Here is a 25,110-nt window from a genome sequence, read left to right on the forward strand (position 1 = left end):
GGGACTGGGCTTTAGTCCAGCCCAGCTTGTCTGCACAGTGGGAAGTCACTGGAGGTCCCCAAAGGCCACTGCATCCCTCTGAACTCAGGTCTCTCATCTGCCAATCACATTCATCAGTAACCCTCTCCTTTTTTTTTTCTCCCCCTCTATTGATTTGGGAGAAAAATAGATTAACATGTTTATATTATTTTAAAGATTGAGTTAAATACCAAACTGTTCATTATAATAGGTAGAGTATTACAGAATCTCAACAGGAAAAAAAAACAGCATGAGTAAAATAATTACATTCATTCTCAAGGGGATAATACCATTCAGAAGGAAGCAAAAGGTGGCTCAGCAGGGAGATTACTCTTATGTAATAAAGCACAGACTTACGTGCAGTCCATAAACACATGCAGTATGTCTGTGGTGTTGAAACTTCATGGGGAGAGAAATTTGGAGAAAAATGTCTAAAAGGCTCTTTCGGGGGACCCTAATGAATGAAAATAAGGTGGAGAAACATTGATTTAAAGACAATGTTTTCATAACTCTGAGATTTTACAGTTGAATTTTTATAAAGGAGAATAATGATGCATGAAATATTTGTCATTTCATCCAATAACAAGAAACTTCATCCCAAAGATTTCAAGTATTTAACTTCAACAAAATTCAGCCAGGTTTTAGAAGACCCCCAAAGGGAATGTCAAGAGTTAGCTATTGACAAAGCCAGCACTGGCTTCAACCACAGACTTCCCAGAACTCCTCAGAGAAAGCTCACCCAACTATGGCCGTCACCCCATAGGCACTGTCACCTCAAATCCCTGTTTCAGAATGTGGAATTCCAAGTCTCTTGGCTTCAGCACCAAGCCTGAAGCTGCAGTGGAATCGGCTGTATGGTACCAACCATCCAGAAAGGAAACACTACTGTTACCAAGAGTATCACAGTTGGAAGATGTTAGGTGGGGATCTGGTTTTAATACTGAAAATTTAGGGAATTTAGTACAAAGCACCTAACTGCAGTAGAATTTGATAAGTGATGCACCAACTTCTCTTAAATAAGCTTTTTAAATTGAAGTATAGCTTACATACAGAAAAGTCCATAAATTGTTAAGTGAAAATTGATGCAAAAATAAATACACTCCTGTATCCAATACTCAAACCAAGAACATTATTAGTACCCCAAAAGCCCCCTTTGTGTCCCTTTTCTGTGATGATCCTGACTTCTATCTGCAGAGATTAGTTTTGCCTTTTTTGAGACAGAGTCTCGCTCTGTCACCCAGGCTGGAGTGCAGTGGCGCCATCTCAGCTCACTGCAAGCTCCGCCTCCCAGGTTCACGCCATTCTCCTGCCTCAGCCTCCACAGTAGCTGGGACTATAGCGCCCGCCACCACGCCCAGCTAATTTTTGCATTTTTTAGTAGAGATGGGGTTTCACCGTGTTAGCCAGGATGGTCTCGATCTCCTGACCTCATGATCTGCCCACCTCGGCCTTCCAAAGTGTAGTTTTGCCTGTTTTTGAACTTTATATACATGCAATCTTACAGTACACCTAGGAGCATCTTTGTTGGTGCCAGTAGCAGTTCGTTTTTTTTTTTCGTTTAATATTTCGTGGCTGACTATACCGTAATTTAGCCATCCAACTCACTCTTGATGCATAGTTGGGCTGCTTCCAGTTGGGGCTATTATGAATAACCCCGTAGTAAATAGTCTGTCTTTTGGTATACATACATGTGTCTTTCTGTTAGATGTCTATTTAGGAGTGGAATTGTGGGATCATAGGATAGGGAGATGTTTTCCTTTAGTACTACGAAAGAAAAGTTTCAAAGAAAAGATGTTTTTCTTTAGTACAGTTTTCCAAAATAGCTGCATCATTCACACCTCTGCCAGCAGTGTGTGATTGTTGTGGTTGTCCCAGGCACTTGGTATCAGTCTTACTTATTACAGCAATTCCACTGAAAATGCAGGGCTATTCTGTTGTGATTTGCGTTTTTCGCATACCTAATGAAGTTGAACCATTGTTCCTTTATTTATTGACCATTGGGATATGCTTTCTTGTGATACATCTGAGATTTTTCCCCCACTTTTCCACTGGGTTTTCTGTCTCTTTCTTACTGATTTTAAAAGACCTCTTTATATACTCTAGATATGAGGTCTTTGGCAGAAATATGTATTACAGATCTGTTGTCCTGCACTGTGGCTTGACTTTTCACTGTCTTAAAGATGTCCCTTTTACTTAGTGCTTTTTATGTCCTATTTAAGAAATCTTTGTCTACCCAGAGACCATGAAGATACTATTCTGTTTTTCTGAAAGATTTTCATAATTCACATGTAAATTTTGGGAACAAGGTGAGGTGGGGCCAGTCAAGAGCCATGTTTTTCTGTGTGAATTTCCAACGTAGCGTGGTGCCATCAGAAGTCCTGCCCTCTCTCCACTACATCACAGTGTCCTCTTTTTGTTAACTCAGGTATGCAGAGGGCCATTTGTGGATTTGCTGGGAGTCTCTCATTTGCCTGTCATTCTGTCCATGTATCAGCAACACCCTATGTTAATTATGCGTTGATGTCTGGTAGTGTGACTCTTCCAGCTTTGCTTTTCTTCAAGGATTCGTGGCCATTCTTGGTCCTTTGCATTTCCATATAAAGCTTAGAATCGCCTTCTAAATTTCCACCATGCTAGCAAACAAACAAAACCTGCAGGGATTTCATTGACATCTAATGTAATTGGCATCTTTACAATATTCAGCCTTCCAAATCCATGACCATGGTATCTTTCTCTTCATAAGTTAGTCAACTTGTTAATAGAAGCAATGTCAAATCTAGAAATTATTTTATTATGAACTAATTTTCTTTTTCTTTTGAAGGCCACTCAATGACAAAACTAGTAACAGTGGGAATTCAGCTTTGAACAATACCACACCTAACACACCAAGACAGAATACATCTGCTCCTGTGAGAAAGCCAGGACCTCTGCCTTCTAGCCTGGATGACTTAAAGGTGACAATTCCAACTGGAGCTTATTCACCCCTGAGTACCACAAACATGTAAATGATTTGCCAGATTTGACTAGCAGACATTAAGTAGTTTTCAATAGACATTCAACTTTACCAACAATATGATAGTCTTTATAAAGGTACATTCTTTTTACTTCCACTAAATTTTCTTTTAAAGCAACCAATAACTGTCATTTACTGAGTGTGTACCTTGTGCGGGCACCTGCCAGTTCTGCTGGATTCCAGAGGCTGTGATTTTTTTTTCTTCCCTGCTCGATGCCAAGTTTGGGAGAAGCAGGAAAATGTAACAGTTAAGAATATGAGCTCTAAGGCCAGCCTTTTTAGGTTTCTATCACAGCTCAGCCTTCTATTATCGGTGGTACCATGAGTGAGTGCTTCAACCACTTTCTTCTGTTGCCTCCTGATCTGTAAAATGGGAAGAATAATGATACGGACACCTCATAGGGTCATGTGAAGACGAGTGGAAAGAATAGAGCACTTCCAGCAGTGTCTTGCACATGGCAGCTACTCAATAAATGCAGCTGTACCATCATCATTCCTGGTAGTCTCTCTCTGCTTTGACATAAAAGCGGAATTACCCTCTAAAAACCCTTACTGTATTGCTGGCTCCTCAAGTACGTGTAGTCTGTAGTTATCTATTTCTGTGTGCTTCAATAGAAAACCAGTTCCACTTTCAGGTGTGCAGTAACACAGAGCTATCTGACAGACATAGGTACCTTTCCCATCACAAAAGTGTACTGTAGATTTGCCAGAAAGCGCCAATACCAAGAGATCTGCTTTGTTTGTACCTCCAGGTGTCAGAACTGAAGACAGAACTGAAGTTAAGGGGTCTGCCAGTGTCAGGCACCAAACCAGACCTCATTGAGCGCCTGAAACCCTACCAGGAAGTGAACAGCAGCGGCCTTGCTGCTGGGGGCATCGTGGCAGTGTCATCGTCAGCCATTGTCACCAGTAACCCAGAAGTCACTGTGGCCTTGCCGGTTACAACACTACACAACACTGTGACTAGCCCAGTCTCTACTCTCAAGGCAGAATTGCCATCTACAGGAACCAGCAACACAGCCCGTGTGGAAAATGTTCATTCCCCTCTGCCCATTTCACCATCTCCCTCTGAACAGTCCAGTCTCAGTACTGATGACACAAACATGGCAGACACTTTCACCGAGATTATGACCATGATGTCTCCTTCACAGTTCTTGAGTTCATCTCCTTTGAGAATGACAAATAATGAAGATAGTCTGAGTCCTACCAGCAGCACTCTGTCGAACCTGGAACTGGATGCAGCTGAGAAGGATCGCAAGCTTCAGGAGAAAGAGAAGCAAATCGAAGAACTGAAGAGGAAACTGGAACAAGAGCAGAAGCTCGTGGAAGTGCTGAAAATGCAACTTGAGGTTGAAAAACGAGGGCAGCAACAGCGGCCCCTGGAACCCCAGCCCAGTGCCCCAGGTCATTCTGTCAACAAGTCAGATCAGAAGCACAGCAGCCTTGGCTCCTCCATCAAAGATGAGGCCTCACTCCCCGACTGCTCCAGCTCCAGGCAGCCCATCCCAGTAGCCAGCCACACTGTAGGCCAGCCTGTCTCTACAGGTGGCCAGACCCTTGTTGCCAAAAAGGCTGTAGTTATCAAGCAAGAGGTCCCTGTGGCCCAGGCTGAGCAGCAGAGTGTCGTCTCGCAGTTTTATGTGAGTTCCCAGGGACAGCCACCGCCTGCTGTTGTTGCTCAGCCCCAGGCTTTACTGACCACGCAGACTGCTCAGCTCCTGCTCCCAGTGTCCATCCAGGGCTCGAGTGTCACCTCAGTGCAACTCCCTGTAGGCAGCCTCAAACTCCAGGTGTGAAGTGTGTCTTCTAACTACTTTGCCTTACAGCATGCTTGGAATGCAAACGCTGCTAAGGAAGGAACCATACCTGAGCTCTTTCATAAATGCATCCAGAGCAGACCTCACAGAGGAAACATATGCATGTGTGAGAGGGTTATTCAGAAATCTGAATATCTAACACTTTTTATATAGTGAAAACAAACACAGGGTGCTTTTCTAGTTCTGTTACCTTTTCCCTTGAATGAACACAGTATCATCCATGCAGACATTTTTTTACACACCAGTGACATGATCATTGTGATCATAGTCTCTGCTGCTGAGCACTTCTTCTGGCAAGGCACAGCATCTAGTATTTTAAATGGCTGGCTTCATTTAATCCTCCCTTCTAGAAGATGTAAGTGATATGACCCCTCTCTGGATAAGGAGCTGAGGCCTAGGAGTACTCAAGTGAGTTCCCCAAGGATGGAGCTGGCATTTAAACCCAGGTGTTCTGCCCACAGAGCTTTTATTCTTATGCCCATTCTTACATTCTGCCTCCCACATTTAGTTCTCGAAAGTCACTGCTTATGTGAAGATGTCTAAACTAAGGAAAACATGACCAAAAATTTAGGAGTGAGAATGTAATTGAAAAAGATGAGAAAACACTGATAAGCATGAAATTCCCTTTTGTGCCTACAAAACCTATGTATTTGCCTGAGGTTGTTCCAATGCATGCAGTTTTGGTAAGTTTTAACCAAACATGGACCACGAGTGAACAAGAAACCATTTGAACCAGTGCTCCTCAGCCTCGACACCCAAATACCTGAAATAGGCGAGAGGAGTCATCTTGTATCCCTGTGGTTAGGAGGCAGGGCCCGCAGACCCTTTGGCACATGCAAAAAATTCTAATTTCTCTGTTTTATCTTTAGGGTATCTGCAAAATTGAAAGTCTATTCCATAATAAGTCGTTAAATTTTTTGGTCCAAATCTGCCATTGCTGTAGTAGAAACGAGAACCGTGTTTTTATCCTTGGGTCTGAGGGTGCCCTGGCCCCTTGCCGGCTCTCCCTAGGGAATGCACACGCAGCTTACCAAAAGCAATTGGGACAGTTAGGTCTCACGAGTTTCCTTGTTGCTCTTCAAGTATTACAATACCTGAGCTATTATGTGTAGAACTGCCTTAGGTTCTTATTATTTCCATGTTCTCAAAATTTTCAAATGAAAATCTTAGCTACTTAGGAATAATAAGAACATGCAGTGACTGGTCTGGTGTTTCCCTCTCTGGTTTAGAATCATTAAAGTTCAGATTTCTATGCAGATGAAGTGTGTATCTGTAACCTTGGTCTTACTTCATTTAGATAACAATCCCCAAGTGACCAGTGATTCTGCATCTAAACTGTGATTTCTAACTTTGATTCTGACAATTAAATTGACTTTTTTTCAATTCACCTCCCTAGACTTCACCACAAGCAGGAATGCAGACTCAGCCTCAGATAGCAACTGCTGCACAAATACCAACTGCTGCCTTGGCCTCAGGCTTGGCCCCAGCTGTACCTCAGACACAAGACACGTTCCCACAGCGTGTGCTCAGTCAGCCTCAACAAGTCAGAAAGGTTTGTAAATGCCAAGGAGCAGTAAACTGTCACTGATTTTTACCACCCTCCAATCATCCATTCAACAAGTGTCTTCGTAAAATTAGCCTTGGGAAGCTCCTGTTCATTCTGTTCTGTGATCCATCTCCGATGGAATGAGCCTTAGGTCAGATGCCATTTGGCTGCAGACTTCCCAGTTATTTGGAATGGAGAAAGCTTTTCATTACTGAAAGATAGCTTGCCTTCACAGTTAACCCCTTTTCCAAGGGAAAGTTTCAAAAGTATTTGCTTTCAATCCTCATATATTAAATTTACTGAATTTTAAAATAAATTTTTTCAAATTAAACATACTGTGGAAAAAAAGATATGCTGTTCCCTTGGAAAAGGTATTTGAAGATGAAAAATATACTCCCAAAATGTTTATGTTGAATAAGATCTTGAAATACATTTGTAAGACTTTGCCATCTCAGATTAAGAGCCCAGAAGGTCTTATCAATTCCATTTCACCATTGCCTAGGTATTTGGCCTCACACAAAATTCAGTTACCTTCTCTGAGAGTCAGTTACCTCATCTTTAAAATGAAGTTGGTGGTCTAGGATTCAGTGTCCTCTACACAAATACCTACCAAAAAAACTCCCACATTCCCCAGTAGCCAGTAGGTGGAGCTATGTGCACATCTCCTTGCTAGAAAAATCTTAGGCCTCAAAAATAGGTCTTACTCTTTTAAACCTTGAAAATTATTAATCCCAGACTTTTACTCTTCAACATAAAAGAACCCAGGTAATGAGTTGTGCCTGTGATCTACCTCAGGATAGTGTGAACTGTCTGGGTGAAACCAGCTTTGGGGACAGAAAGCAGCAGTCACATGTGACAGATGTGCTGCTTCAGAATCTCCTCTGCTAAAGGAATCATGGTTGTATGTTACTGAGTTTGGGGAAAGCTCAGAATGCCATTTAGTGTAATTAAAAGCTTAGTAAATGTTCAAATGTTAAGACAATTTGTTTTAGGGAGGAAAGGGAAAAATATGTAGATAGGATAAATAAGGGCTTTTTCACTAAGTCTCAAGATACTAGAATTAGGAATCATTACTTCTAGTGTAAAGGAAGTAATTTTTTACCAAATATAAGGAAATTTAATTGTTTCAAATAGGAGTATATTTACAGAACTCGTCACCATCGAGGTTGTACTGTTTGAAGTATATACACATAGACTTTCCTGCTTACGAAATACAGAGGTTTTTCGGAGTATTAGTACAGAACATGTTAAGTATTTTTATGAGCAAACCAAGTTCTATGAAATACAGTTACAATATCAGCAATATAGACACATATTTGTAAAAGACCCTAAAACTTGTGGCTCTTGATGGAGGTGCTGAACAAAACGTTTTGGAGTTCCGCAGCAAGAAGTTCTCACCTTTGCATGTTACAACAGAAAATAGCCTCTCCAAAGGGGGCCAGTTTTAAATGGGGCCTTGCTTGTATTTGAAGAAATTTTCAAGAAACTGGAAAATTGAGTGTGACCATAGCAGGTTGAGGTTTTAGGTAGGATGGAAAGGGACCCGGTAGTAAGCAGCTTATATGTAAGGCAAAGACTAGGGTTTTACCCAAATCAGGAGAGCCAATGAGTGTGGTAGGGGCCATGCCTTGAGAACACGTTGTGGCAGGGGGTCTGTGCCGCAAGGCTGCTGCAGAATCCTTGTGATAGATAGTGAGGGCCAGGCGCAGGACAGCAGAGAGCAGCGGCAGATTCAAGAGGCGTCGTGAGATGTGTGAACACTGAGAGAGAAAGCAGAGTTGACTGATAGTCCTATTTACTTAAGTTTTTAAAAAGGCAGAACCAAGAATTATTTTCCCTAAGAAGCTCAGAGGGAGGGGGTAGTGGGAAAAAAGAGAAAAATCATTTGGAATGTTTTTAATTTGCGATACCTAGGAAGATGATGTAAGTGGCTTTGATGCCTGGGAGCAAGGTTGGAAACAGAGCAGTGACTCGAGATTATTAGCTTAGTCATGGCCATTAAAGACTTGAGAGTAGGCCGGGCATGGTGGCTCACGCCTCTAATCCCAGCACTTTGGGAGGCCAAGGTGGGTAGATCACAAGGTCAGGAGATCGAGACCATCCTGGCTAACACGGTGAAACCCCCTCTACTAAAAATACGAAAAATTAGCTGGGCATGGTGGCGGGTACCTGTGGTCCCAGCTACTTGGGACCGAGGCAGGAGAATGGCGTGAACCTGGGAGGCAGAGGTTGCAATGAGCCAAGAGTGCGCCACTGCACTCCAGCCTGGGCAACAGAGCCAGACTCTGTCTCAAAAAAAAAAAAAAAAAAAAAAAAAAAAAAAGAGAGTAGATGAGCTCACCTTAGAGAGGAATAGAAGAAACTCAGCTATCATTTAAGAGGAGAATTATAAAGAGCAAGCACTGTTTTTCCACAAAGCTCTGTCTGTACCACCATCAAAGGCAAGTTACTGCGTAAAGGGACCACATATGCTCGAAAATAGGGGTAAGCAAAACCTGGCCTATGGGCCAAATCTAACCCACCGCCTGTTTGTGTGGATAAAGTTTCATTGGCACACAGCCACACCCATTTATCTGTGTACTATCTGTGGCTGCTTTCAGGCTGCAATGGCAGAGCCAAGTGGTAACAACAGAGGCCAGGTGACCCACAAATCGTAAGCTGTATACTCTGCGGCCCTTTACAGAAAAAGTTTGCTGACCCCTGCCCTAAAACATGGTTTTCTTTACTTCATTAGGAAAAGCCAAAGAACAAATTAATGGAGAAACATTTATTCATTACAGGTTTTCACAAACTCAGCATCAAATACAGTTCTTCCATATCAGAGACATCCTGCTCCAGCTGTCCAGCAGCCCTTTATCAATAAGGCCTCCAACAGCGTTCTTCAATCCAGAAATGCTCCGCTTCCATCCCTGCAAAATGGACCTAACACACCCAACAAGGTAACCCTGTGAGGCTTGTGCATTTGTGACAGTTCTACAGGGGCATAAAATCATTCCAAAGCCTAGTGTTCTGGGCTTGGAGTGACTAATATTAATGGGATAAAATTGTTGAAAATTCAGTGATAACTTGTGAAGGAGGAGCTCAGCGATTATCACAGTGAAGGTGATCCTTCCCACATGAGGTGGCCACCAGTGCTGTCAGCCTCACAGGTGCTTAAAAGAACCTGCTCATGAATTCCCTGATTTGGTCACTACATAGAGAACAGCAGAGCCGAGTCTAGCCAGGCAAAGAGAGGGTTTATTGCCAAGATGTAATGTGCACTCCTCCTCTATTTGACACAGCCTAGTTCACCCCCTCCACCCCAGCAATTTGTCGTCCAGCACTCTCTATTTGGGAGCCCAGTCGCCAAGACAAAAGATCCCCCCCGCTATGAGGAGGCCATCAAGCAAACACGCAGCACACAGGCCCCCCTGCCAGAGGTAAGTGAGGGCAGGGTCACGGTGCAGAAGGCTATGGGGGATGTGCCCATCTTCAGTCTCGAGCAGACCTGTACAGAATCCCTTATATGAAACTGACTTGCCTCAATAGAAATACAAAAATAACCTTGTTATTTTACATGGTTATTTAAAATCAAAATGTCATTTATCATGAAGACCTTAAACAGCTTTCAGCAGCAGTATAACTGCATTTACTGTTTATTCAGAAATTCAGGGTTTATCTCTTAACTTTTCCTTTGGGGTAAGGGTATCAGTCATGTTAGAGATAGATCTGATTATGACCAGGACACATATTTTATACAGGTCCCTTTTCTAAAGCCACCGTGTGTCAGGCCACCATCAAAATGACATATGGTATCACTGTTCCACCTGTCTGACATTCAAGGCCACCAGCACCTAAATTGACTTGGTCCTGCTTCATCTCTCTGGTCTCTAGCAGCCTCTGCCCCCAGCAGGCCAGCCCATCCAAATGACTTTGCTCATACACTGAGCAAATGCTCTTGGAGGTAACAGACCTGAGGTTCTCCTGGTTTCACCACACGTGGTGACCATGTGGTCTCTGAGCCTTCCTGGTTTCACTGATAAAACAGAAGTAGCCCCAACTATACCAGGCAATGGAAGAAGTTAGGGTTCCTATTTGTAAAAGCAGATGGCCCATGGTGGGTGCCAGTCACAACAGCACTTGTCTTACATTACCCTAAACACTCCTCCAATCTTTCTATCTCTCTAAAGCTTTCTGTCAAAGCTTAAAACTAACCTTTCAGGGAATAACCCCAGCCTCATAGAGGGTTCAAGGAGTGGCCCTGCCACCACTCCATCGGCGCTAAAGGTGGACACCAAGAGACAGTATCCAAGCGGGACTGTTTATTATCCACGGCAAACAGCAGGAGCATCAGCACAGTTGTGCCAGTTCCCCCGCTCCCGTGTTCCATGGGGTAACTTGTTGGGGCCACGTGGTGGCTGTGTATGCAGTGGGTCAAGCTGCACCCAAGGAACGTGGGGCCAAGGGCTCTGCGCTTTTTCTATCAAGCACCTAACAAGCCAGTCCCTCACCCAGGGAGTATGCAGTCATGCCTGCGCTGCCTTGACCCACTTGGTTGCCTGAGTGAGCATCTACAGAAGCTGCTTAGTCCAGGCGACCTTGTCAGTTTGGCACCCTCACCAAGGACATCCAGGGACGCTCAGGACCCATAGGGGGCTGCCTCTTGGAGGAAGCGGAACCTGCCGTATGCTTCTTTGTATTCACTGTATTGAGGGGACGTGACTTTGAGTTCTAAGACGTTCCTTACTTACAGACTCAGCGAAGGCCCTTGTCTGCAAGGGAGAAGTCAGATTTCAAAGATAGGTTCAAACATTTGCAATAAGAAGTCAAACAGGTGGTGCTGGACTACACTCCTCCCTGATGGTCCATTCGGAGTGGTATCTATTGTCTTCACAGGGAGCAGAGATGAAGTGAATTGCCAAGAGCTTAACTGCAGTTTTTAAGAAAACAAAAAGATAGTACCCATCCTTCCTAAGTCCTGCTTACCTGACGAATCTTCCACTGTAACGTAAGACAGCTGATTGGAATCTCTAGTATTTACATGTCTCTGGGTTCCTGTTTATAGACTGAGGTTCTACATTGGTTTTTGGTTATTCAAATGAGTAGCCACCTGTAGGACCTCCTTATATGCCACCGAGCACCAAAGTTCGTTTAAGTACATTTACTGAGACTTGCAATTCCACGAGTGGCTAAGTAAGGCCCTACTGGTTCAGTCTTCCCACAGATAATAGCTATTAATCTTGGTCATAACAAAAAGCAACTACCTGAAGGCATTGAAGAGTAAATAGAAGCAGTCATTCTCTGGTGGGGAACCCACACTCAAAGGAAGTGGGTGATGTGGCATGATTTCCCTCTTCTTGCTGCTTTTACTCTGGGGTCCAGCTAAGTGGCATGGTTACTGGTGGAAAAGCCATAGTCTTTATGGCCTGGAAATCCAGAGAATTGAGAAGCAACCAGAGGGAAAGAGCTAGGGAGGAGATCCCCAAATTATGTGTGCCCACATCTCTGGCTGACCCCTAAGCCATACAGGCGTGGAATAGATGCATAGCAGCTCAGCAGAAGACAAAAGATCTAAAGTGAGATTGGAACATCTACCCAAGAAACATTTTGAAGTTTAAGTCTAACCAAGTTAATAGCTTGTTAAAACAATAGAAACCATTCATCTGAGAATAACAGCAGAATTCATAGTCACCACATTTTAACACCCATAACACTTATCCATAACATGCATCATACAAAGAATCAGGAAAATGTAACCTGTTCTCAAAGGAAAACGGCTGAGACCAATCCTGAGCTCATCTTGATGTTAGAATTTGCAGGCAAGGTTTTCAAAGCAACTACTATTACAACTGTCCTCAGTACTGGAAAAGGAAGTATGCTTGTAATAAATTAAAAGGGATCCATATATATACAGAAATGATTTTAAGAGAACTAAATGGAAATTTGAGAACTAAAAAAGTACAGTATCTCAATATATAGATGAACTTACCAGAATGGAGATGGCAGGGGAAAAAATGTCAAGAACCTGAAGATAGATCATAACTTATCTAATCTGAATAACAGAGATGGGGGCAAAAGATTTTTTTTTAAGTGAACAAAGCCTCAGAACCCTGTTTTATATAATTCAAACAAACAGTCTAGCATAGGTAGAAGTGAAGTCCCAGAGCAAGAGAGAAAGAACTGGAGAGGCAAGTATTTGAAGAAACAATGGCTGACATGTTCACAAATAGGATGAAAGACAAATTCACAGCTTTGAGATGCTCGATAAACAAGCTGGATAAATCACATCACAGTCAGATTGTTGACAAAACAAAGAGAAAATCTTAAATGCATCAAGAGAAAAAACATGTTTCACACAGAGCAAACAACTAATTGATTAATGTCAAACTTTCGTCAAAAACTATGAAAACTGGAAAAGAGTGTAACAGCACGTTTAAAAGCTTTTAGGGAGGAAGAAGTGGAAGAGACTGTCAAGCCAGAATTCTATTATCAAGTTAAAATATTCCTTAAAAATGAAAGTGAAGTAAAGATATTTTCAGATAAAGAAAAACTGTGTTAGTTCATTAGCAAAGATAACATTGTCTTGAGGAGTGTATAGCATGTGTAGACGATACTTAAAATAATAGAGCGGGCGCGGTGGCTCACGCCTGTAATCCCAGCACTCTGGGAGGCCGAGGTGGGCAGATCACAAGGTCAGGAGATCGAGATCATCCTGGCAAACATGGTGAAACCCCATCTCTACTAAAAATACAAAAAAATTAGCCGGGCGTGGTGGCGGGCACCTGTAGTCCCAGCTACTCGGGAGGCTGAGCCAGGAGAATGGCGTGAACCCAGGGGGTGGAGCTTGCAGTGAGCAGAGATGGCACCACTGTACTCCAGCCTGGGCAACAGAGCGAGACTCCGTCTCAAAAAAATAATAATAATAATTAATAAAGGATAGGGGAGGAAATGAGTGGATCTGTGTGGTTCTAAGATCTCTGTTTTATTCAGTGTACAACATAAAGTAGCCTATGAGAAGTTAAGAATATATATTGCATATCTATGGTAACAATTTAAAAAATTCAAGATAGCTTAAAAAAAAAAAAAAAAAAAAAATCAATAGAAAGGCCTGGCTTGGCTTCTCACACCTGTAATCTCAACACTTTGGGAGGCGAAGTGTGAGGATTGCTTGAACCTAGAAATTTAAGACCAGCCTGGGCAACGTGATGAAACGTCATCACTACAAAAAAGACAAAAATTAGCCAGGTGTGGTGGTGCACACCTGTAGTCCCAGCTACTTGGGAAGCTAAGGCAGGAGTGTCACTTGATCCCAGAAGGTTGAGGCTGCAGTGAACCGAGGTTGTGCCACTGCACTCCATCCTGCGTGACAAAGTGAGACTGTCTCAAAAAAAAAGAAGAAGAAGAAGAAAGAAAAATTAGAATACAAAAATGTCCATTTTTTTTTAAGGAGACAGGAAAAAAGAACAGGATAACAACAACAACAAAAAAACTAGATAGGATGAATAGAAGACAAATATAAAATAGTAAACCCAAACTTAACCATGTCAGTAATTATAACATGTATGACTAAACAATTCAATTAAAATGCAAAAAATTGTCAGAATAAATATAAAAGCCATACTCAACTGTGTGCAATTTTAAGACATGTCTGCAAATTCTTTGACATTCCTCCCTGGGTTGGATTTAGCGACTCACTTCTAACAAACAGAATTGGCAGAGGTGATGGTGTGTGACTCCAGAGACTGTCATAAAAGGCATGCCCCTTCTTCCTTGCTCTCCCCTGGATTCCTCACTCTGGAAAAGCCAGCTGTCATGCCATGTGGACATGTCAGCAGCCATCTGGAGAGGCTCACATGGAGGGGCCTCTCCCGTCAATGGCCAGCACTAACTTGCCAGTCGAGGACATTCCCCAGCCACTCCTACAGTTGACAGTAACCTAACCAACATCTTGGCTGCAACCTGATGAAAGACCCGAAGCCAGAACCACCCATCAAAACCATTCCTGACCCACAAAACTGTGACATAATAATTTTAAGCCATTATGTTTTGGTATAATTTATAATATATCAATAGATAACTAATGCATGTATCTCCAAGAAGCATACTTTAAATACAAAGACACATTGAAAGCAAACGTGTTGGAAAAAGATAGACCATGCAAACAGCAAGCAGAAGAAATCTGCAGTAGCCAGAAGATTTGAACATACGTTTTCCCAAAGGTAAGTGGATGGCAAATAAGCACTAGAAAAGATGTTCAACTTCATTAGTCATTAGGGAAATGTAAATTAAAACCCCAGTGCAATACCACTACACACCTAATGGAATATCTAAAATTGAAAAGACTGACCCTACAAAGTATTGGTGAGAATGAAGAACAACTAGAAATCTTATACCATATACTGAGGATGGGAATATAAAATGGAACAGTTACTTTGGAAAATAGTTTGGACATTTCTTCAAATGTTAAACCGATACCTATGCTGTGATCCAGTCATTCCACTCTTAATTACCCAAGAGAAAAGAAAACACATGTCTATACAAGGACCTGTACACAAATGTTCACAACTTTTTTGTAATAGCCAAAAACTGGAAACCCAAATGTCCATCCACAAGTCAATGAATAAATAAACTGCTGTTATTTCCATATAATGCAATACCATGCAACCAAAAAAAAAAAAAAAATGAACTGTTCCTGTGGTACATACTACAAGACGCGTAAATCTCAGAATAATTATGCTGGATGAAAGAAGCTAGTCCTTCCCCTACCACCAAGAAAGTACACACAGTACGAATCCATTCATATGAAACTAATCCATAGTGAAAGCAAACAGATCTGGGGTTGCCTAGGGATGAGGGGATGAGGAAACTTTAGGGGCAATGGATATGTTCATTATCTTGATTTTGTTGATGGTTTCATGGGTATATTTATATGTCAAAACATATCAAATTGTATGCTTTACATAAGTGCACCTTACTGTATGTCAGGTAAATTTCAATAAGAGCTGAACAAATATATGTAGTGTGATCACCTATACAAATGTTTACCTAAATACAAATGAATAAAGACATTTTTAAAATAAGGTATTAGAGGCCTCTCAAAATGCAATTCAGTGATAGAAAAAAAAGGGAAGCATAGAAGTCGGTGGAGCTGGGTACTGACTAGCCCTGTTCTTGCTGTGTCAACTAACCAGCTGTACAGCTTGGATAAATGGCTTAACTTCTCAGGTGACCTCAGTGTTTTCAAAATTATCACATGATAGATTAGAACTAAATCGTCTAGAAAGTCCCTTAGGACTCCTCATTGTATAATGCTTCCAGGTTTGTATGAAAGAAACCTAATTTGTACTCTGCTTCATTGTAGATTTCCAACGCACACAGTCAGCAGATGGATGACCTCTTTGATATCCTCATTAAGAGTGGAGGTAAGTCAAAAGTCACATCAGATCCTCACAGGAAGGCATCTCTTAACACAAGTACATGAAAGCTTTTCTTAAGCACTGATAGCTTATCTTTAGATACTGAGAAACGTGTTCTTCTAACTGAATTTACTGTTTTAAAATCTGTTAAATATAGGCCATTAAAAGAACTTATGGCCAGGCGTGGTGGCTCACATCTCTAATCCCACCACTTTGGGAATCTGAACCCAGGAGTTCAGGACCATCCTGGGAAACATAATGAGACCTTGTCTCTACAAAAAATGTTTAAAATGAACAGGGTATAGTGGCACACCCCTGGGGTCCCAGCTACTAGGGAGTTGAGGTAGAAAGATTGCTGGAGCCCAGGAGGTCAAGGCTGCAGTGAACTGTGATAGCTTAAAACAGTAATACAATGTGAGATTTATCCACAGATAGAGGCCTGCTAAAAAACAAAGACAAGATAGCAAAGCAGAACCAGATTTAAATTCCATGTTGAAAAGCTTCAAAACTTGTTCCCTGCGTATGTCTTTGTAATGGGATGAAAACATTCCAGGCCGGGCGCGGTGGCTCACGCCTGTAATCCCAGCACTTTGGGAGGCCAAGGCGGGTGGAACACAAGGTCAGGAGATCGAGATCATCCTGGCTAACATGGTGAAACCCCGTCTCTACTAAAAATACAAAAAATTGAGCCAGGAGAATGGCGTGAACCCGGGAGGCGGAGTTTGCAGTGAGCTGACATCGTGCCACTGCACTCCAGCCTGGGCGATAGAGCGAGACTCCGTCTCAAAAAAAAAAAGAAAACATTCCAATACTACCTTAATTATGTGACATCAAGCTACCTAGCATGAGCTCCAGTATTCTTAAAATTCAAAGTCAATGCTAAAGCATTTTCTACAATATAATTTGAAATCTTAGATTTATATCATCTTTATTTAAAAGGGACATTAGCCACAAAAAGAATAAGGATATTGTTGCCTCAGCTTACATATCTTTAAAAATAAGTATAAAAATCAATATTTAAAAAAAAAATCCTGGATAGTATTTGCATATTTAGAGTAGTCTTAAAATTACCCTGATGAAAGGAGTTTTATTTGAATTTTCAAATAGTGATCAGAAGTTCTCCATTTATAGCACGTATCATTTGACACTTAAGTTGACGTTGACATAGAGAATTAATATTTGACTACAGCTCTACATAACGCCAATAGTAGTTTTTGCTAAGAATTATATTGGCCTTACAAAAATAATTGAAGCTGGCCAACCCCAGTGACTTACGCCTATAATCCCAGCACTTTGGGAGCCTGAGGCAGGTGGATCACTTTGAGGTCAGGAGTTCAACATCAACATGATGAAACCTTGTCTCTACTAAAAATACAAAAATTAGCCAGGTGTGGTGGCAGGCGCCTTAAACTTGGAAATTAAAATGTGACAAACAATCAAGCTATTTTCTAAATGGGATTTTTTTTATGACAAAGTATCTAATAAGTATATTATTTCATCTTATTGTCTACTAACATCAGTAATAATGAGAACCAAGTTTTATATCATTAGTTATAAGACTAGTTACTAGTGACACTGTGCCTGGCCCTGCCTGTAATCCCAACACTTTGGGAGGCCAAGGCAAGCAACTCATCTGAGGTCAGGAGTTCAAGACCAGCCTGGCCAACATGGTGAAACTAAAAATACAAAAATTAGCTGAGCATTGTGGAGGGCACCTGTAATCCAGCTACTCAGGAGGCTAAGAGGCAGGAGAATCACCGGAACCCAGGGGCAGAGGCTGCAGTGAACTGAGATCATGCCACTGCACTCCAGCCAGCCTTGGTGACAGTGCAAGACTCCATCTCAAAAAAATAACAAAAATAAAAAGACTAGTTAGATTACACGTAAAGCTTTCAAAACAGTTTTAGAGATGACTACTGATAATTAAAAGTAACAAACCATTCAAAAATAAATGCAGTACACACAGTTGACAATTCATTTATAAGAATCAAATTTTAAGTTCCTTCTCTCAGCCATTTGTACATACCAATCATTGAGCTTTAAGAGCTATTGTTAATTAAATTTATTTTTCCTAGTGTAACTGCATATAAATGAAACCAATCATATCCTCATAAAATTGTAAAAGATATTCTATTCATATATGTAGTTTAGTGAACACTAGTTTTTATAGAAGATGGTCTGTTAATTTGCTACTTGATCTGGCAGGGAATAACACATAATGAAGACATTTACCAAATCAAAATTTTATATAAACTCAGAAAACAAGACCAAAAAGTGAAAGAAATAATCAAGTGATCCACTGTCAGCTTAAACGAAAAGGATCAGAGGGACCATGTGTTAGCTTTAATTCAGAAATGAAATCAAATGCCATTGTATATTTTCAGAACTTTACACAGAACGCACTTGGCTAAATTGGATACCCAGTCCAACTGTAATGATAAAAAAAAAAAAAAAAAAGGAAAAAAGAATAGAATTACCTCTTTCATAACACTGAGGATGTACTTCAATTCTCAGCACAAACTCAGGATATACATTTCAACATTTATATTAGGAGTATCATGCTGCTATAGATAGATTCATAGGATGATATGAGCCCTATCTTAATACTTTAAATGACAAAATAAGGACTCAAAGATAAAATAATCTGAAACCATTGATTCTTATCTAGTGAGATATAACTGCTTTTAATGCTTAGTCTTACTGAAAAGAATTTAAAGCATATCAGAATGTAATAAACTGGCCTTGGACAGTCTGCTGACTACATTTACAATAAAAAAGAATGTAATAAACTTTTATGTGTATCTATTTAACTAAAATGATCCATCATCCTAAAGGTTGTCAAGGATTGTACCTGACCAATAGCATTCTCTTCCTACTTCTAAGATGGACGTGCGTAGAAGGAATCGCATAATAGTAAAGTAACTGTCCTAGTAATTAATAAAAATTTTTAAGTAGTAATAAATCTTTAGTTACTAATTACTTCATTTATTTTACACAGAGATCTCCCTCCCCATAAAAGAAGAACCTTCTCCGATTTCCAAAATGAGACCAGTGACAGCCAGCATCACCACAATGCCAGTGAATACAGTGGTGTCCCGGCCACCACCCCAAGTCCAAATGGCACCACCTGTATCTTTAGAACCTATGGGCAGTTTATCTGCCAGCTTAGAGAACCAACTAGAAGCTTTCTTGGATGGAACTTTACCCTCAGCCAATGAAATTGCTCCATTACAAAGCAGCAGTGAAGACAGAGAGCCCTTCTCTCTGATCGAGGACCTCCAGAATGACCTGCTGAGTCACTCAGGTATGCTGGACCATTCACACTCACCCATGGAGACTTCCGAGACCCAGTTTGCTGCAGGTACTCCCTGTCTGTCTCTCGACCTGTCAGACTCAAACTTGGACAACATGGAGTGGTTGGACATTACCATGCCCAACTCCTCTTCAGGACTCACTCCTCTCAGCACCACCACCCCGAGCATGTTCTCCGCCGACTTTCTAGACCCACAGGACCTACCACTACCATGGGACTAACGTCACAGATTTCTTATCTGAGAGTTGATGAGGTTTAAGAACATGAAGATTCTAAAAGGTCAGTTTTTAGAGATAGATCTATAGTTGCATTGTTGCAATCAAAATATGTTGTCACAGAAAGAATAGGTGGAAGGTCATAGCCTGGAACCCAAGTTTGAAAACATTTCATTGTGTTCAGTAGTGAATTTCTACAGTTTAATATAGCACAGGGCCTTCTGAAAAACACACCAGTCAAAGACGACTCATCTGTTTCTCCAGACTTCAGTAAAGAATGAAAAGTACCTTTACATAAAAAACAAAGAGGAGTAATATATGCAGCAGTGACATTAGGATTCTGGTAATTAACTACATTTAAATCTCTCTGATCACTTTAAGACCCTAAATAAAAGGCAGACAGCTCCACGCAAAAACTGAGGCTGATGCGAGGGAGGTGAGAGGTCACTGCACTTGGTACTTCCTAGAGATGGCCGGAGCCAGGCCCGAGACACAGCAGAGGTCAAAGGCAGTAGAGAGCCCTGGCCGGTTCAATGACAGCTTCCGGCTAAAGACTTTTGGTTCTATTCAGAAACCTGTGTTGTTTTTTTAATGTTGTAGTTTATTTTGTGATTTTTGGAATCATACTTTATATTTCCAAATTTAAATTTAAATGCAAGATCTTTCACCATCAACGGAAGATACCTACAAAATACTGTCAGAAGTCCAGGTATACTGATAACACTGAAAATTCTATTAGCAACCTTCTGGGTTGGTTAGATTGATTTTAATGTATATATTAGACATTTGTATGTATGCTCTAACATTGTGATATGTACAGCCTACATTGGGGTAAGAAAATGGGTATTCAAGGTCCTACTTTTTTAATAGCTCGAATATTTCTAGAGTACTTGAGCCATGTGTATTTCTCTATTTAAAGAATTGCTGACTAACTTTCAGGTAACCAGACCCATCTCAAAGAACCAAGAAAAGGCTTTAGCATGAAATATCTTTCTGAGCTGGTGAGTTAGAAGAATGGAAGGTAAGGGAAAGGTCTGTCGTCTACCCAGGACATTCCCATGATGAGTACAGGTCAGACTGTGCCCTGAGGTGGGCCTACAGGTCCCCGCCCTGGCCCTCTTTCTTCTGTCTCTAACCCTGGTTATCATTTTACAGGCTTGTAACTGGATATTCTACCAGAGCTCTCACTATATTGTCAAGCCTAAGATTGAAAAACTGGAGGCTTTATTAGTGTTTTTATATAGAAAACAGTTATTACATATTTGTTAAGTCATTTCTTAAGAATTTTCTAAAATGCCAACTATCACAGGATTATTTCAAGCTAGTCATTGAGGTATATGACAAAATGTAAATAACAAAAAACTGAAATCTACCAAAAGAGCATGGAGGTTTTTCTTAAGTAATAATATTGTGCTCTCCACCTCACCCTTGTGTAAACCCTCGGGTCAGGTTGGTTCCCCTGGGTCACAAAATGGTAAATGTTCCATACTGACATGCGAGAGGCAGCCTGACCCGTTATTTGGAAAGAATTTGTGAATCATTTCTGGGGTTGTGTTTTGCCTAAGAGCTGATCTTATTTCTGATTTGTGTGTGTGTGGTTTATAAATTTTACTACGTGTAACAAAAGTCTGCTTTTCCAGCACAAGCACGCTGAAGCCCTCTGCTCACTGGCACTTCCTGACTCAAAGGCACTAACAGTGCTCATGTGCCTTCCAGGCGGTTCAAGGCAGAGGCCACTGTGCTCAGTGTAGTCTGTGATGAATAGTTTAAGTGTTCAGAAATTGGTAAACCAACGCATGGGATACAGTAACTCTCTGTTAACCAGAACACTGTCATTTGACCAAGCCCTACAAGAGTTTACCGCACTAGATGTTCTGTGCATCCTCGAGTCAGTTCCATTTAGAGGGGCCTGTCTCCAGGGCCAGGCTATTTACTTGGGAAAGTATTTTTCTTACAGTTCTTGGCCACAGTGTTTTTGCTGAGGGTTTCTGTCTGGGCTTATCAGGTCCATACTTAGACCCTGAGCATCTTCTTCATTCAGATTTGAATGGCTTATTAAATTAGCACCAAATATCAGTGGGACTGTAGGAGGTAATCGAACACTAGTGCCATTGACTCTCGTCGAATAACTTTATATTTCCATAATCCTGAAATGTATAGATAAGTTTTCTAGCTCTCTGGTCCCTTTATTGCTTTTTAAAATAGGGTTTGAAACATGCCACAGGAAGGTTGCTCTCCAAAAATACACAGTGCAGTGCAAAAAAAGTGCTATCTCATCAGCCTACTCTCTTGACTATGAATTGCTAAAGTCCCCACTTCACATATGTGTTTCAACCTTTATAAACCAGTATTTCATTTTTAAAAAGGCAAGGCATCTCTAGCCCATTAATTCTGCAAGCCACTCCACTTGCACCATTCCACTTGACCCTCCTCTCTCCTGGCTTAAGTCACCAGCCAGGCACCTGTGACACAAGTGCTGCTCTCCAGGATCTCCACTGCATGTTCCAGGTCAGAGTGAGGACACGCTGTGTGCCCACACTCATGTGACATGACCAAAGATGAGGCCCTGTAAACAAAGCCCCTCTGACCCGACTCAGTGCACATGATGGTGAGTGCAGTGAGAAAGGGTGGATGTTGACTAAAGACTGGTTGTTGTTTAGGTTAGTGTCACAGCCATTACAGCACAAGTCAAAGTCACCAGTTGAATTTTCATTATGCACGTGTGTGGTTTAAGCAGTGGTACTGTTGTGTATCATATTGCAAAGTATCATACTGCCAAGAAAGTAACTCCTAGAAAGGCATTATCTCACATCCCCATCTTACTTTCCTACATGTTCTCAAAACACAGTAGTGTCAGCCTTACCTTTCTGCTGTATGTAGATAATCAGATCATCCTGCTGGGGGTGGATGAATTTAAAAAGTTATACCAAAACTTCTGTAAAGTCTTTGAAAGTCTAGGGGTATGTGGTCATCTTGTACATTTCAGCAAAGCATCTATTAGGAAACCTCATAGGACAGTGTTAGTGGTTCACGTTCTAGTGTTTTTTCCTGAAATGTGCAATCTACTGTATAATATTGCCACATAATTGTACATAGATGTATTCTGAATTTGTGGAATTTCTTGCTTAGATACTATTGTGTTTGTTTCATATGAATATTTTTGTAATTCTAAAGAGATCTTATTTAAATTTCCTTCTCAAAAGCCGCATGGTTCTGTGATCCATGTAACTGACACTTTTTGGCTTTCAGCGCTGTTTAGAAACAGTGGCAAAGGCAGGGTGGTGTTGCCTGCAAGCTGCTGCCTATGGAAGGCAAAGTCGTAGTAATGAGCTAGCACCTCTGAACTGTGCAGTCAGCATACCCTGAGTGATGGCTCAGGAGCGCAGTACCTATTTTGTCACCAGAGCTGACTCAGGCCTCCTGGACCCTCAGCCCCAGATCATTCCAGGCAGCATAGCTTTCTTCAGAGTCCTTTCAGAATTCCCAGGCTGAAATCAGCCATAGCAGTTGATAAAACGGCTGTCCCCACAAGTGATGGCATAGTCCCTTTACTGTCCTCAAATGGACTTGGCCCTAGAGACGTGGTAAAGCACTTTGGCAGGGTTTAAAATATTCGTGAGAAGCCCACATTTCAGTATACATCCTCACCAGCTTCCATGCACCCACCTGCTGCTAGCCTCACAGAAGTCCTGGCTGTCACCTGGGTGGGGAGCTCATGGTACCGCTGGGGACTTTTTAAGAGAAGTGTAAAGAGAACAGCTATTCAGTGTCTACCAGCAGAGCAACACGTGTCAATGTAACCGAATTCACAAATAACTCTCCATTTTTCAATATCCACTGCTGTAAACATGAATGTTGAATACTGACAACAGAATACCCATACACACCGCCCCACCGCCCTAGAGGCCACGAAACTAGCCCAAACTTGTCAAAGAACATTAACTGGAAGGCCAGGTTTTTCAAGTAACATAGCTTACAAGTGCATCAGTGTGTATCTGGAGAGCATCCTAACTGCATTTCAACTCATCTTTTAAGTGATTTCAGTCAAAACTGGAAAACAACTAAGAGGTAGTAATTTTTTTTCCTGGTTCAAACCTTCAATAACTTGCTCATTCAGCAGTATCTCTGAGCTACATTTTTACTTGTAAAGTGACTCTGTCTGCATGGCAATAAGCAGGTCCGTGTTTTTTCCGCATTCACCCTTTCTTGCAGTATCCAAGGAAACACATCATTACAAAGGGTTTCTACCTGAAATCTTTCATGGAAGGCCTACAATTCAAAAAGCTGCACATGTTTACAAAAGAGCTCTTACCCTCCATGCAAACACTTTGCTCTGTGATGTCACAGTTTTGTGACAATAAGATGGCAATCTCGGATCTACAAGGTGCTGTCGGGAATCAAATATCAGAGATATCATCACATCTATAGTGTTTAACAGAGCTTTATGCCAACTACTAAGACAAAGCTTTAACAAAGTTTATAGAATACTGAAAGTCATAACAATTACCTCTCTACGTGATGCTGTAAGGAATCTTGCTAATTTGGTAGGAAGAAGCAGCATTTAGGAAAGGGTTTAGTATCTACCAAAAGTACTTGACCTCATGTAACCAATAGTAATGCAAACTTGCTTTAAAGGAACCAAAGGCATTGCCAAGTATTTGCCAAAAGGAGGCACTTTTTATTTAACATTTGAGACTAATGAGATCTCAAAAATCAGTCCCAAAAAGGTATTATCCATTTAAGGTAATAATTTTCACAAAGATGTAGATATTTCTCTATTGTTTTCATGTAAGATAGCATAGAGTCGTTTTGTTGGTTTAAGAATAACATTCAGTAGTAATACAAAGTTTTTTTTCTATGTAGAAATTAGTTTTCTTCTTTTCTTGCTTGCAGTAGAAAGCAGTGTGATAGGTGTTTCTCTTCTTCTTTTCATTGTCACATTATGTCTTAGCATCTCACTTTATGAAAAAAAGGAGAAAGATACCAATCTGCAGAGCCCTGCTTGCTAAAGCACTCGTTTAATCAACACAAAATTATGGCAATCGGGGGTCCATTCATGTATTGCCTTTATGTTGTTTTTTAAAAGAAAAACCATGATGCCTTTGTATTTGCTGTTTGCACCCCTGAAATCAATTCCATATCATGTTTGAATGCCATACATTTTGCACATGTACTGTACATAGGTAATGCATACTGTATTTTTATATGTGTGCACATTTATCATCAGATCTTTTGTACATAGTGGCAGTATTGTAGCTGATCGGGAAATGTTTGATATCTCAGCAATTTTGCATTTTTGTGTCTCAAATAAAAGACATTTTGATGTACTATGATTCTTGCTGTGCAGAGGAAAGACCACTCTGTATGGGTTGGTGGAGCCATTGTAGACTGTGGAACGGGAGTGGATTTATTAGGAGGAGACACTATACCTTCAGCACACAACTCACAACAGAAAGCCACCAGGCAAAGCCTGTGAACTTGTCACCCTCCCCTGGATCCAAGACCATGAGATACAAAATAGAAACTCACAGGCATGAGCTGAACTTGAACATGTCATGGTTTACACCAAAGTCAGTTTCTTTCTTCCACAGTGAACGTTAGAAATACGTAGTTCTCCCTAGGGGGTTGATTTTCACACTCGCGCGCGCACACACACTGAAAACCGACTCACTTCAGTAGTATAAATGCACCACCACAATTCCTGAAAGACCCACATAATCCTTCAACCTAGCCAAGTTTCAAAAGCAGCTGTTTATATGAGGTATTTTTATAGACCGTACAAAATGGTGTTTA

At 41.2% G+C, this 25,110-nt stretch overlaps 1 protein-coding gene across 3 annotated transcripts in view; it reads left to right on the top strand.

Moving 5' to 3' along the window:
• MRTFB (myocardin related transcription factor B) overlaps positions 1–24,650 on the top strand; it is a 202,405-nt gene extending 177,755 nt beyond the window's left edge. For 2 of the 3 annotated variants that reach the window (XM_023231105.2, XM_023231106.2), the window contains 7 exons: positions 2,840–2,972; positions 3,784–4,821; positions 6,245–6,400; positions 9,175–9,333; positions 9,676–9,813; positions 15,735–15,795; positions 18,788–24,650. In XM_023231105.2, the coding sequence (XP_023086873.2) occupies positions 2,840–2,972; positions 3,784–4,821; positions 6,245–6,400; positions 9,175–9,333; positions 9,676–9,813; positions 15,735–15,795; positions 18,788–19,323 (2,221 nt within the window). In that variant the 3' untranslated portion in view covers positions 19,324–24,650. The remainder of the gene's footprint in view (positions 1–2,839; positions 2,973–3,783; positions 4,822–6,244; positions 6,401–9,174; positions 9,334–9,675; positions 9,814–15,734; positions 15,796–18,787) is intronic. The other variant, XM_023231107.2, reaches the window with a different exon arrangement.
• The last annotated feature ends 460 nt before the right edge of the window (positions 24,651–25,110 follow it).

The sequence above is a fragment of the Piliocolobus tephrosceles genome, chromosome 17, assembly GCF_002776525.5.
Source record: "Piliocolobus tephrosceles isolate RC106 chromosome 17, ASM277652v3, whole genome shotgun sequence".
Classification (NCBI taxonomy): Eukaryota; Metazoa; Chordata; class Mammalia; order Primates; family Cercopithecidae; genus Piliocolobus; species Piliocolobus tephrosceles.